At 35.9% G+C, this 13,853-nt stretch overlaps 1 protein-coding gene across 1 annotated transcript; it reads left to right on the top strand.

Annotated features, from left to right (window-relative positions):
• Positions 1-472: 472 nt before the first annotated feature.
• MS3_00002265 (uncharacterized protein) lies at positions 473-12,956 on the top strand. Its single transcript, XM_051209837.1, has 7 exons — positions 473-720; positions 758-1,260; positions 1,293-1,551; positions 2,895-3,051; positions 6,120-6,361; positions 7,217-7,489; positions 10,491-12,956. The coding sequence occupies exons 2-6, from the start codon at positions 1,041-1,043 to the stop codon at positions 7,476-7,478; spliced, it is 1,140 nt and encodes a 379-aa protein (XP_051075307.1). The 5' UTR covers positions 473-720; positions 758-1,040; the 3' UTR covers positions 7,479-7,489; positions 10,491-12,956.
• Positions 12,957-13,853: the final 897 nt, after the last annotated feature.

Here is a 13,853-nt window from a genome sequence, read left to right as displayed (position 1 = left end):
GTATGTACTGAGAAATTGACTTCAGGAAGATTGAAGTCCCCTAGAATCAGGATATGAATGAGTCCGAGATGAGTAAAGCGGGATAACCCTTCCCACATGAGATTGTCGTACTCGATGTCACCAGTCGGCTTCCTGTTGACGACTCAAACTAGACATCTCGAGGTGGTAGACAGTCTTACTGAGCACCATACGTGTTTCATCAATAGTGATTAACTGTTGGTTGTACACTTGATGTACTTCCAGGCAAGAATGTAGGTATAAGGCTACTCCACCCCCAATTCCTGGTTTTCTGTCACTGCGAAACAAAGACATCCCGACAGCTAATGCCGATAAACATAAATCTCTGACAGTTGAAAAAGTATTACATCTTTCAACCTCTAAAAATTCGAAAAAGCCTTTAGCATTACATCACTCTCAAGTATTATTCAGGTTTATGTAAAGCCATGGTACTTTTGTTATTTCGAACTAGCGGTTAATGCGCGGATTTCAAACTCGACATTTGATGGCGAACCGTAAAAGGAACAGGCCAGAGGATTGGGAGGATTTGGAGCCATCTCCAGTTATTCATATACGGGAGTTGCCAGAACATACTCTCGAGCTGGACTTAATTAGAGTTTTTGAACAGTTTGGCTCTATTAGGGATATTGCAATGATTCCACATAAAGGTCAAGCACTAATTGAATTTGATGACATTAACTCAGCAGAAAGAGCTGTTGCAAGGTAATCTTCAGTAATATACAAATTAAATAAGTATAAGATGTTCAGAGAATGCCGTGATGTTTGCTAACCACCGATTGAAGGTTAACTATAGTACATCCAAACGTGTGGTCCACCGACCTCTAGAAAATGATAACCAGCACTCCGAATTGCCTCCCGAAAGCCGTGTACTTATGTTAACGGTTTATAATGCTCAATATCCTATCACAGTCGATGTCATCCATCAAATCACAGCCAAACATGGACGCGTTTTACGCATTGTCATTCTCCGTAAAACACGAATACAGGTACTTGTAGTTTGACATTTTACTTGTTCAAAGGCTATGGTGGAGTTTAAAAATACGGAAGAGGCCCGGACTGCTAAGCGGCATCTTAATGGGGCCGACATATATTCTGGCTGCTGTACACTGAAAGTCGAGTTTGCTCGTCCTACACGCTTGACTGTCACTCGTAATGATCAAGATTCATGGGATTTTGAAAATCCATTATTACTGTCTACCTCACTTAATGAAGCTGATGGGCGTGGAGATATTTCTCTATTAGGTAAGAAGAGTCTTCGCTTACTATTGTCTTAGGACGTTTTGAACGTTCACGTGCTCGACACGAAAGCTCAAGGTCTGTTAATGGTGGTAACTTTGGCTATCATGATGGTTTCATAAAGCAAAATGCTGTCGGGCTTAGTGTCCCACCTGCTTCGTTCTTGGATCAGTTGGCTTTAAATTACCATGTATCGAGGCGTGGTCTCGATGGATTGAATGGTCAACCTTATGCTAGGGCTGCAACTGCTGTCATAATGGTATATAACATGGATATGGATCATATGAACTGCGATCGGTAAGTTTCATTCTCAAGACTTTATCAAGCTTAAAAAGCCTGATAATCAGTTTGGCCTTGCTCAGTCAACGTGGCTTTCCATACTCATAATTCGAACTTATTTCTTTATTGGTTTACTCGGGTATGATTAGTGGGTATACAACTTTCTTACCATTTGGGTAGGCATTAACTACTTTATCTGGCAGGTACACTTATTTAGGAAATGTATAATATCAGGTAGTATTAAGACTGTAGCTGTTAGTTACACAAATATTTTACACAAACCCGACATGTCGTGTTGTTTTAGGCCCTGGTAAAGACCTTACGTGTGTAGCGAATTAGGTTACTCACCAGTCTATTTAAACAGTAAAACCAGACTTGTGAGTCCTTTTATTCGTGTACTTATTAATTATACACTTGCACCTAGATGTTCTGTCCTAGCATGTTTCTTACTCTTCGTTGTATATCTACCAGCTTACCCTTATCTATTTGGATTGTATTAGCTGATGCACGAAATTGAGTTGATTGGTCTCCATTCCATGTGCTCACATGAATCCCTGAAATATGTCTCAAACACAGACCTTCGATTCTGCGTTTTATTGACGTGAAAAATTGTACCATATATAGGGAATTGATTGAAGGTGTGTATGTTGGAAATAGACTAAATTACAGAGTTTACGAGGTGCCACAAGGTGGTGACCTCGATGTAATTGGTAGTTCCGGATCAGATTTAAGGAATACTTGTAAGCGAATGGGTTATTTATTCTAATACACAAAGTCAGATAATACTAGTTTCAGTATATCCTTAGACCATCTTTTATTTTTTATTATTTTATTTGAACACATAAATACTGGTACAAGGGGGCACCAGAAACATATGCTCAGCACAAATCTCATTTGATTTGTGTGAGTGCTTTGATTCTGCCCGGGTGCCCAGACCGAAGCAGGTGGTCTTCTTAGGGGGCCACACCTAGAGCATCTGACCTAAAGGTCCGACCCACAAGGCAGTGGAGCAACTTGAGGAAATTCCGTCTCATGGTAGCCGATGACCAACAATTGGTTCATACGCCATTTGTTCCCGCAGGATACTGGAGCCCATGTGCACCATTAGTTTGGAATAAGGGTTTTCCAACTCCCCTAGGTGGACTCTCCGTGACTAGCTGTTTAAAGTAGTGCTTACTATAGTTCCACTGGAAATGGTCTCGTCAATTTTCTTGTAATTTACTATGAATGAGTTTTAAATTGTAGGATGGACTACTTGTTTTCCACTAGACCAAATTTGCTAAAACTATTAATCCTTCCAACTTTTGGTAATTGGTCAATTCTATTGAGTTTTTAATTATCACGCTTTCGTTTTGTTTTAGCTTGTTCAACCTTCTTTGTCTCTATGGTAATGTTGTTCGTATTAAGTTTTTGAGGACTAAAGAAGGATCAGCTATGGCGCAAATGGGCGATAACGTTAGTGTTGATCGTGTCATTACTAACCTGTCAGAAGTCCCATTGATGGGAAATGCATTGTCGGTATGGTTCTTTCTATCTTAAATTCATTTTGTTGTTTCGCTGATAGGTCACTAGTTTTTAAATACTAGTGACTAATAACGTCTTAGCTTTAGTTAGTCCTACGTGCTGTCACCATATTGTTACCATATATTCGGTCAGTTTGACCAAATGAATCCTTCACATATGTGCATCGACCCAAGTCGTCATTATATCACACAGCAGTGATTATTATCAATGATAGTAAAAACAATTGACCACTGATAGGTTTCCAAAAAAGGATCTAATTTGCCTGAAGCAAAGTAGAAAGTAGTTTTTTAAATTCAGGATCTACGCTACTGTTACCGATTATGAGCCATCGTTCTCACTGTCCGACAATTGATCATTTCTATCGCACTGACCCCACCTGGGCAGTCTACACCAAGTAGCATGACCCGCTTCATTATTCATTGATTTCATGGATTGGTTTCTTATCTTTACTTAATCGCCTTTAGTTTTATAACTTACTCTCATACCAAACAACATCACACGGGTTGGCTAGTGGGGTTAGGTTTTAGTAACATTAGGATCTACAATCCCATCAACCGATTCTTTATCTTTGTCTAGTGTTCTGATAATATTGCTCTTTTGTTTCACAGTACGTAAACAGTCTTCTAAATAGACGCAAATGTTAGCGCAAGTTGACAAATCTAGGTCAGATTTCGAATCTGTGCCGAGATTTCGTCAGGTACCAACTCACCAGGGTTGATGAGGCTTTTAAGAGAGGTAGACAGGTCAACGCACTTAAATGCTACTCTCCTTATGATCAATTTTGGTCAGTTAGGCATATGCGACGCTCCACCTAACCTATTGATAACTGACGCTCAACTCATCTATATGTTCACACATATAACTGAGTTATATATTCATTGCTCCCAACTAGCTCTCGATAACTAGAATCAATATGCATTCTGATTGCACTATATGTCAGAAAACTAAATTTAGAACTAGTCTCGCGAAAATACACTAATATTCATCTCATTTGAGTTTCATTCATCCGACATCCGCGATCTTACGTATTAGTCGCTTCGTAACACTTACACGGCTAATCAATTAACAGGGGTCGAAAATATACCCCTTCACGATTCAAAAGGAATATGGTTCGAAGTATTTCGTCTCCACAGTCAATCTTCTATTCCTCTGTTCATCCCTGTAATACATATTTAACAGGATGTCTGTTCATCATGCAAATGAAAACACATACTACTCAATATCCAATTCTAACAGTTTCAGAACAGCAGTGAGGAATATACACCGACACAGTTATCATTCAACAAGTTAATTATTCTTCACTTGATCGAAAACGTCTACGTTGATAACCCAGTAATCATTATCAAATACATTTGAACTCTACTATGTTCTATTTTTTTCTCAACTGCTTTCGTTTTTACTTGAGCTTTACATTACTAAACTCGGAGGCTCATTAAACTGTCAAATATACTACAAATAATTTTTCACAATGTTACATAAAACATTTTGCATCTGAAGCGCGGAAAGCTCATTTCAAACATAAATGTCACTCACCAATATAATAAGGCATTCCTAAGTTATCGGACTACCAACAATCAAGGCCAGACTATTTATTTACTTCTGGCATTACTTTCTTACTAATATAGTTCTTAGAATTGAAGCGATAAACTTCTTTGCTGTGTTCTGCCTTCTTATAAAATTTCCGTTGATATTATTATGTAGAGTTGTATTTCTCCCTTGAGGGCTGAAAAATTTATATTCACACCCTTCAAGTATTATGCTACAATTAGTCGCAGATGAAATTAAACAGTGATCCAGTCTAATAGTTGATGGTATTATGAAAACAGTATGTGACAGATGTACATATATTGTCGTAAGGAATGTTTTTTGATCTCGCTTATACAAATGACACGTAGGCTGTCTAAACCGTGCTTAATCATTTACAATCATTATTCCATAATAGGATATATACTTTACACCTTCGAAATACTAACTACGCTTATAAAACTGAAAGGAGCCTGGATCTTTACTCCTTATGTTTGTCCATTGGAGATAGGCGACAAGTTCATTTATCTTGATAGCCGTGTGCTGGTCCTGGCTTGGCTGATGAAATCAACCTAGGCATAGTCAAAGCAGAAACTTATGTTGACTTAGTCCATCTTTGGCTCCGTTGCAATGTTATTCTAGTTGTTATAGGTAGGGTATATGTATCAAAAAATGCACTTCTGCCCTGTGGATGTAAAACTTGGACTCTGTTTTGATGATGTTTGATGATTTTTCGTATCTAGTCCTTGTTGCACCCAAAGGATCGCTCACATACGATGCTGACACTATCCAAGTAATCTCGAGGTCTGACAGTTTGCTCACAAATGATATTTCAGTTTACCGTATATCAACATATCGGCTTCTCTAGCTTAAGCTTGTCTTACTGGTGTCATTTTAAAGAGCTCTCAAATCGCACATTATTTTCCGAAATTAGAAGTTGGGAGGAACAGAAAGCCCAGTTTATGAAATGTGGGATGTAAGGTAAGACTGGCGTCCAAGTTAATCACAACCATTTAGTTAAGGCTTCAAATATCATGCAACCCGATAGCATGAGCTGTCATCAAAAATGGTTCAGGATAAAGACATTGTAACAATCCCGCTATAGTTTCTTACCTTTTCACATGAGTAAGCTCCCATTATAAAAGTAAAGATCTATCACTCTTACACTTCCATTCGAACTGCTTCTTTATAGAATACTACTTTTTCTCATTTATTTCTTAATTATGTGGTTTCCCGCTTTTTATTTTCCTCGGTATCATCTACTCATTCTGAATTACTTGACCTTCTGCTTCGTTTTCGGAGTTTGTGTTATAAATGGAATTAAATGTAGGTGTACTTTTTGCCGTGCTGATAGTTACATTTAGGGTCCTAGAAATATGAATTTTTTTGGGACATTTCAACAGAACACTTAAATAAAAACTAAACGGAATGATATCTGTCATTTTTTGTGGTTAGCTATTGTAGTCAGTTGAATGTACTTGGTTTGATTTTTTGTGTAGCGGAAAACTCAGTGTTCTCAATTTACTTTTAAATTCTAGATTCGTCCTAGCAAACAACAACTTATCCTGGACGTACCGAAACCTTTTGAATTACCAGATGGTACCCCATCTTTCAAAGACTATTCAGGGTGTCGTGAAAATAGATATATAAATCCAGACAAGGCGAGTAAGAATAGGATTTATCCACCATCACATACTCTGCATTACTGGAATTGTCCTCCGAGTTATACCCCAGAGGAACTGCGCAAGTTGATTGTTGAATGTGGTGCTTCACCACCTCGGTATGTAGTGCTGTTTCTCAATGTTCGCTTTCGATATTTGTAAACACCATACCACTGCTTCTTGCTTTTATCCCATGGTCATCTAATTGCATGACTAACATTTTTTCAATATGATAGTCATAAGTGGTAATAAAGTGTTTTTGTATAACGCCTTAAGACAACAAAATCTAATCAGTCGGTTATACTCATCACACTGCTTTTCAATTTCACAGAGAAATTCAAGCAGTCGAAACATAGCATTGATAATAATATTTTCCGTCCATTATTTGTGCCATGCAAAATTCACTGCACGTGAATGTTGTGTTTACCACCGCCTGGGCGTGAAAATGTTTTGTCGGTAGTAAATTCGATAGTCATTGTAAACTAAGGGTATCTTCAGTTGTGGAGCATAATTATTCGCTATGATACTCTTGTAGGAAATAATGTTTGCAAGATTAGGTTCAGCACTATCATCATCAATTTGATTGGTACCAGTATGATAATTATTTAGGATATTAAAGTGTATTTGGTTGTTTATTCTTATTCATTAAAATAATAAGGCGCTTAAGTATTATTTCGCGACGACAATAGATATCTCACCCGTTGTGTTATCTGTTTCTGTTAAAGATTAAACTATTGAAATAGCTTCCCATTCACTTAAAATATGTGCTTATCGTTCTGTAAGGTTTTGGGTGGTAGTTCAGTGAACTGACTTACTGTTTCGCCGGACTGTATCTTGTTTGATTTCCCTATGAAGAACATATACTTCTTATATAATATATCTGTCAGTCAGTAAAATATGTATCTGTAGTTAATTTAATTTCTTAACTTCTGTTCTTTTCGGATAATTCCTTATTTTGTCCAAACTGTATATAGCCAAATTGCACCTTTCCCAAGGATTAGTGATAGATCCTCTTCAGGCCTTGTAGAATGGGGAACAAAAGATGAAGCCGTTACTGCCCTTGCTTTGTGCAACCACCAAGCTATTCCAAACACCGAAGGTCGTTATCCATTTCTTCTTAAACTGTCATTTTCAAGTTCTCCTGTCAATGATCGAGCATTTTCAGGTTCAAAGAAGATTGGCTCATCAAATATTGGAAAGTCAGCAGCATCCGTAGACTCTAGCGAGTATGAATAGTTAATGGATAGGTTAGTTAGTACTTGTTTGAATTTTTTAAAGTTAATGGTTTTTTTTATCCATTTCTTTTTGTTTGTTGTGTCATTTATCTCACCACTTTCCCTGCGTATATAATACAGGTCTAATATACTCTTAAAATCATGTTATTATTTCCTTCGTAACATCTACTAACGCGGCTCATTATACTTTTATTTATTTAAAATGTTTGGTTTGACTGTTTAGTTAATTTTCTACTGTAATTAAAAAATTACCCTTCACATCGTCTTTTTACACTATGCATTTGTTTTTGGAAGTGCATTTTGATCATGTATCTTTTGTAGCGATCCATTTTTCTGAGCTCTATAAATTACACAAGGTCTCAAGTATTCCTACATAAACTTAAGTATCGGCGTTTCTTTGCTAATAATTTCAGATATTTTGTTTCAAGAAGCTTCAAACACAATCCTACCTCTTTTTGAGACCTTCCTCCCAAAGCTGCTCGCCATCATAATTTTTTCATCCAAGTTAATTTATGGATGATGCGACATGAAAACTGTTTGTCCGTGGATCATTTTAGAGTCGTCAATCAAACACATAGTATATTTAGTCTACTTGATTTTCATAGTAGACAATGATAGTTTCTTTTTTTACTTAAAAGCAGCATTTGACTTTGTACACCAGAAGGTTATGCAGCAGTGTCTGTCATTGAAAGGTGTACCTCAAAAGTACATAAACCATGTGAAGGCTCTTTACTCGAACACTACTAGTCCAGTCACAGCTTATGGCGAACTGTCATCTGATTTTGCAACCTAAAATGGTGTCCGTCAAGGTTGTCCACTATTTCCATTTCTGTTTAATTTCATCATAGATATACTACTGAAAATGACGTTCTCGTCGACTGCATTTTCACGAATTGATCTCCTTCCCGAAGGTCCACTTATCGACTTAGAATATCCAGATGACAGTTCTGTTTGGTGAAGACGCTGATAAGATGCAGAGTGTTTTGATAGCATTGAGCAACAATGCCACGATGTTTGGAATGCATTTCTCCCTTTCTAAGAGCAAATTGCTGCTTCAGAACTAGTCTGCGTCAACACCTGAACTAAAGATAGGGAGTGAAGTAGTCGAACGCGTCGACAACTTCACTTATCTCGGAAGTCTGATCAACCCTAATGGGTTGGTGTCTGACGAGATCTCTACACAGATTCAGAAAGCTCGTTTGGTTTTTGCCAACTTAGTCACCACCTATGGCTAAAGCGAGATATCCGTCAATCGATTAGCGGACGGGTGTACTGTGCAGCAGTTCGTTCTGTTTTTACTTTACGGCTGCGAAACGTGGCCATTAAGAGTAGAAGATATTCGCAATTTACTAGTATTTGATCACAGATATCTTAGAAATATTGCTCGCATCTGCTGGGATCACCGGGTAAGTAATAGTGGGGTTAGACTCAGGGTATTAGGGGATGATGTTAAATCAGTTGATGAGGTTGTGAATCTACATCGACTGAGATTGTTGAGCCACGTGTTATGTATGCCTGAACATCAATTACGACGACGGGCAATGGTGATTAGTGTTGAGGCGGTTGGAAGGAAGTTAGGGGTGGTCAAACCAAAACGTGGCATCAGTGCTTGAAGTCACTAACTTCTAGTCTTAGTCATGTTGGTAGATGCAGACCACTTGGTTGGGGTCCGCGTGACTATCGTAACCAATGGTTGTAGAGTCTTGGTGAAATGGCTCAGAATCGATCACAGTTTGCCTAGGTGTATATACTCTTTGTCTTCCCTTAAACCGTGAGATTAAAATTACTTCATACCTTTCTTGCTACAAACTAATTCTTTCTTCCTGTATTATATCCTACGCAATCTTTCTTTTTATATATTACTATCATTGAAGTAACTACTTCTATGGATCTGGTGCTCATCTTGTATTAATGAGGTGTGGCAACTTGGACCGATGCATATATGTGCCTGGTCCTACGTTGTTTGGCTGACTGTTAGTTGTTAGCCCTTTTGTAGTCTTCCAGTTCCTTCAAACACTTATTATTCTTTGTTGTACTTGGTGTTCATTCTAGTCTGATACCAATTTAAATGCCTAATGTAATCTGGTTTAAACAGCTACTTTCGTACGAATCAAAAGCTTTTATTGCCTTACCCACTTGAAGTACATGCACAAATTCATTCATGTAGATATATCTCCTTGAAAATCAAGTCAGGTTCTCTACTAAAAGCGTGAACCAGTGAACATTTCTCCCTTATTGACTGGCCTTGAAATGGTACGTCTGACCTAATCTATAGCTTTTCCATACAACAATATTGGCACTTCAATAGCTTTGATTTTTCCTTATAATTAACTATCTTTTGATGAATGTGCGAGCGAAACATTCGTTTTTCTGCTAAATAAATGCTCAATGAATATAAGGGGATAACTGGAATTACAGGGAAAAAAGTGTAATATGAAATATATAAGTTGTCACGCTACCCTAGGTTTTTACAATGGGATAACAGTTGCCAAGAAATAATCCAGGTTTAAAAAATGTTTTTGGACACATAAACGAGGTTCGCACTTTTTAATACTCAATACTTCCATCTGTTCAGCAGTGCACCCTTGATAATTCCTACACATAGATTTAAAAGCTGTTTTAATGTCAATCTTATAACCTGTTTTAATTGTTTTGCTACGAGGAGCATGATTTTACTCCTGCGTTTATCGAGGTTTGGGACACTAATTGATCATGAAACAATTTCATCATTAATTATTCCTCTCTATGTATGTGTTCACACACATGTTCATTGGTTATTGCATGAGGTGTAATGTTGTTTAAACTGTGTTGAGGCCTATCTGAAATCATTTGATTGGTCTACTCATTTATAATCAATTTTGCGACACTGTATCTTTTTTTCGATGGTCGCTTTCAGTCTCTGCCTCAAAATCATGCTGTTTGATTCTTCTTTATAAACTTTGAAGAACATCTGTTTGATGTCATTTTTTCAGCCATCCATTTTATATCCTCTTCAATCGTGTCTATATTTCAGATCCGTTGAATCTTATTGTATTTTCGAATCGTATGTGTGTGAATTCATACATGCAGAAGAGCAATCGGACAGCACCAGTCAAGGATGATGAAACATGTGCCAAAGTGGTTTCATGATCATTTAGTTCCGAACAACTCGATTATTTCAGGGAGTGGGAAATCATGTTCCTCGATAACAAGACACAATTTATTCTCCTTTTTTTGTTGCGAAAAGTGACAACCCGAAGTGGCTTTTTGACACGACTTTCTGCGTTGTATTCATTAAAACTGTTTCACTATTCAGTTGGTCACTTTGTTCATTCGTGTCACCACGCTATCGTGTTTGGTAAATATCTTATAATTAGGCCGTATTGTTTATAGAAGAGTTTGGTTTGTGCTATTTACTCATCGATGCATCTTGTCTCTGGACTGTTGGCCATTTTCTACGTATTTATTTGCGTTCATGATTATGTGTACATTGTTCGACTCAAAAATGTCATCGAATAGCACTTCTGTTCATCTGTATGCCTAACAACTTTTGTTCATGAATGAATATCTTTTGAGTTTCACAATTTCTTTATTGATACTGACCTTTTTAATCCATACAGTACACGACACACGTTCTGTACATTACTTCTACTAATTAAAAACTCCATTTCCTGTATAAATGTTAAATACAAATAACGGATCTCGCCAATGCATGTGAATACATTTATGCTAAACCCGCATATAAAAAAAACATGCGTTAGGGTCACAACGCTTTCTACTAAATATCAAGTGATTACATATGTTTATTCATCTTATCTACTAAATTAAAAATTTGTAATCGAGTCAATTTTTCGCAGTCAGATACTAATTAATTTAATGGATTGTCGAGTCAGGTTAGCCGAATTTTATGAATTCTTGTATTATGACGTAACAGTTCGTGGGTTTTAGTTAAAATGGACTTTTCAGTGAATTTTCGTTCACAGTTATTTCGTAGTAATAGTTTAAATCATTTTCTTTTGGCTAAACAGAAGTGAACTGTTCATGTTATCCTATATAAGTAACATTCTTTGATTAGCTTTCACCTATGTGTCGTTCTACAGTTTATTTTTGTTTTTAATTCAAGTGGATATAACAACATAGGATTTCTGAATATTTGAAGTTTCTTCAATAAAACTTTTGTGACAGCAGAATTCACATTATCTCCAATGTGTAGTTCAGTTAGCTAGGTTTCAATGAGATTGTTGTTTAAATTTTATTCGTAGTTATGGTACCCTAATGTTCATCTTTAAAAACACTAATATCGTTCGACCGAATTCATTTGATTAGTTCTTATTTTTTGATTGAACCAAGAATCAATCATTCTCTTGTTTTCCTTGCACTTTATTTATTTGCCTTCTATTAACTTCATTATTTTCGTAATCCTTTGCTACTAGTTTTTTGAAACATAAATAACATCTTTCGGTTTCTGTAGAGTTCTACTTGGTCATATTTTTACCGGGTTTTTCTGACTATTCTGTTTACTCGTGGAATATGGTTTGAAATAGTTTTCGGGTTATGTGGAGTGTTATGTCAGTAAGCATATTGCTAATATGTTACATGAAGGTGTTCATATTACATTGTAATAACAATATTTTAATTTGACATTTGATATACATAATTCTCAAAACATTTATTATAAATTCATGGCCAAATATCATAGCAAACTATACAAGTTAAAAATATCCATGCTCTAATTGTTCATTGTTTCCCCCATCAGACTATCCGTTCAACATAACAAACGAACACAGCATTTGTCATCAAAATTTATTATCATATTCTTCACATGGTGATTCCTGTGGTACAACAATCAACGCAGTCGCACTATGCATTCAACTAAATTACATAATCGCATATTGAAGCTGAACCACACATCAATCTTCAACGTCAATTTATTATTTCAATTTATTCATACTGTCATTCTTCCCTTTTCTGTTTAATTAGTCTTCATATATATCTATATCTATATATGCATCATTGTCATTTATTAAAATTGGTGTGTCTATTACTTGTCGCTTGCCTATTGGCTTTAACTATTGCTAACTGACACTCATGAATATGGAGATGGCATTTTTAAAAAAATTCTAATACAATTTTGATGCTAACTGTTTTCTGTTTAACTGACTATATGTTTATGTGTTCCTGACACCGTTATTTTAATGTTTATTTGCATGCTATTTTCGCATTTAGGACTTATAAGTGGGTAAATTTATTATGTTTTCGCAGTAAACATATATCCTGAATAGTTAATTGTCGGTTTTATGTCTGGTTTGACTATTCCTATTGGTTTTGTTGATTACAACATACCATTATTTTCGTGATCAGTGTACTTTGTCAGTTACCATATATAATTTGCAGGTATTTTTTGTTTGTGCGTTTTCTTTGACTATCTCTGATTGTTCATACTTTGTTAGTGCATTTAAAAATAATATACACAAATAAAAACATTCCCTTAACAATCTTACACAGAAATAAATGTGAAAGGCTCTTCATGCATTTTACTGTAAACTGACGACGTTGATTTCTCATCTGCTTGATGCAGATTTAAATAAATAATGCGGAAGTAGGATTTTTGAAAATAAATAAAATGGTCACATTCTATTGACCAGTTGGGCTTTGTATGTTTTTAAATACATATATTTGATAAAATCCTCAGATCAGAATATTGCAACATACTCTCATCTGAACATGATATAGATTTCTTCTTATGGACTGATATAATGAAATCCCAACCTTGATATATTGAACAACATATTTTTGTGCAGTATTCTGCGTTGTATTATGGCCGTTTAATCATCAGTATACTTGATTGCATTCATCATATTCAACCATAGATTATGTAATATTCTTTTGTCTTTTGCATACTATTAACTAAAACGACTGTTTGATCCAGCATAAATTAGGTTAAAAATATTCAGTAGGACAATAAAATCTCATTAACAATTATATATTTGAATTTATTTCAACTGATGTCTGCAGTACAATTGAGCTGTATGTGTTGCATTTAATATTCGTGTTTCAGCATATATGTGTATACAAATGTGATACTATCTCTGCTGAAGTGGGAATGTGCAGAAGTATATGTAATTTCAGTATCACTTCCGTAGGTGTTTAGTTTACTGCTTTACTATTTACATTTTAAAATTTTGCCTTCTATATTAGGTCACTTTGATTACCTCAAGTCACTATTAACATGTGCGTTTTTTCCTAACACCTAAGCCAACTTTTAGCTAATCGAAATCATTAGGAATTTTGTTTATTGCGTAAAAAATTACCATATATTCTGGAGTTTTTCACCTTGTTTGATTTTAATCATTTTAGACAGTTTCCCTCCGTCTTTATTTATTAGTTTCTTGGTGAA

This window comes from Schistosoma haematobium, chromosome 1 (assembly GCF_000699445.3).
Source record: "Schistosoma haematobium chromosome 1, whole genome shotgun sequence".
Lineage (NCBI taxonomy): Eukaryota > Metazoa > Platyhelminthes > Trematoda > Strigeidida > Schistosomatidae > Schistosoma > Schistosoma haematobium.
This window is presented reverse-complemented; position numbering and strand designations above follow the sequence as displayed.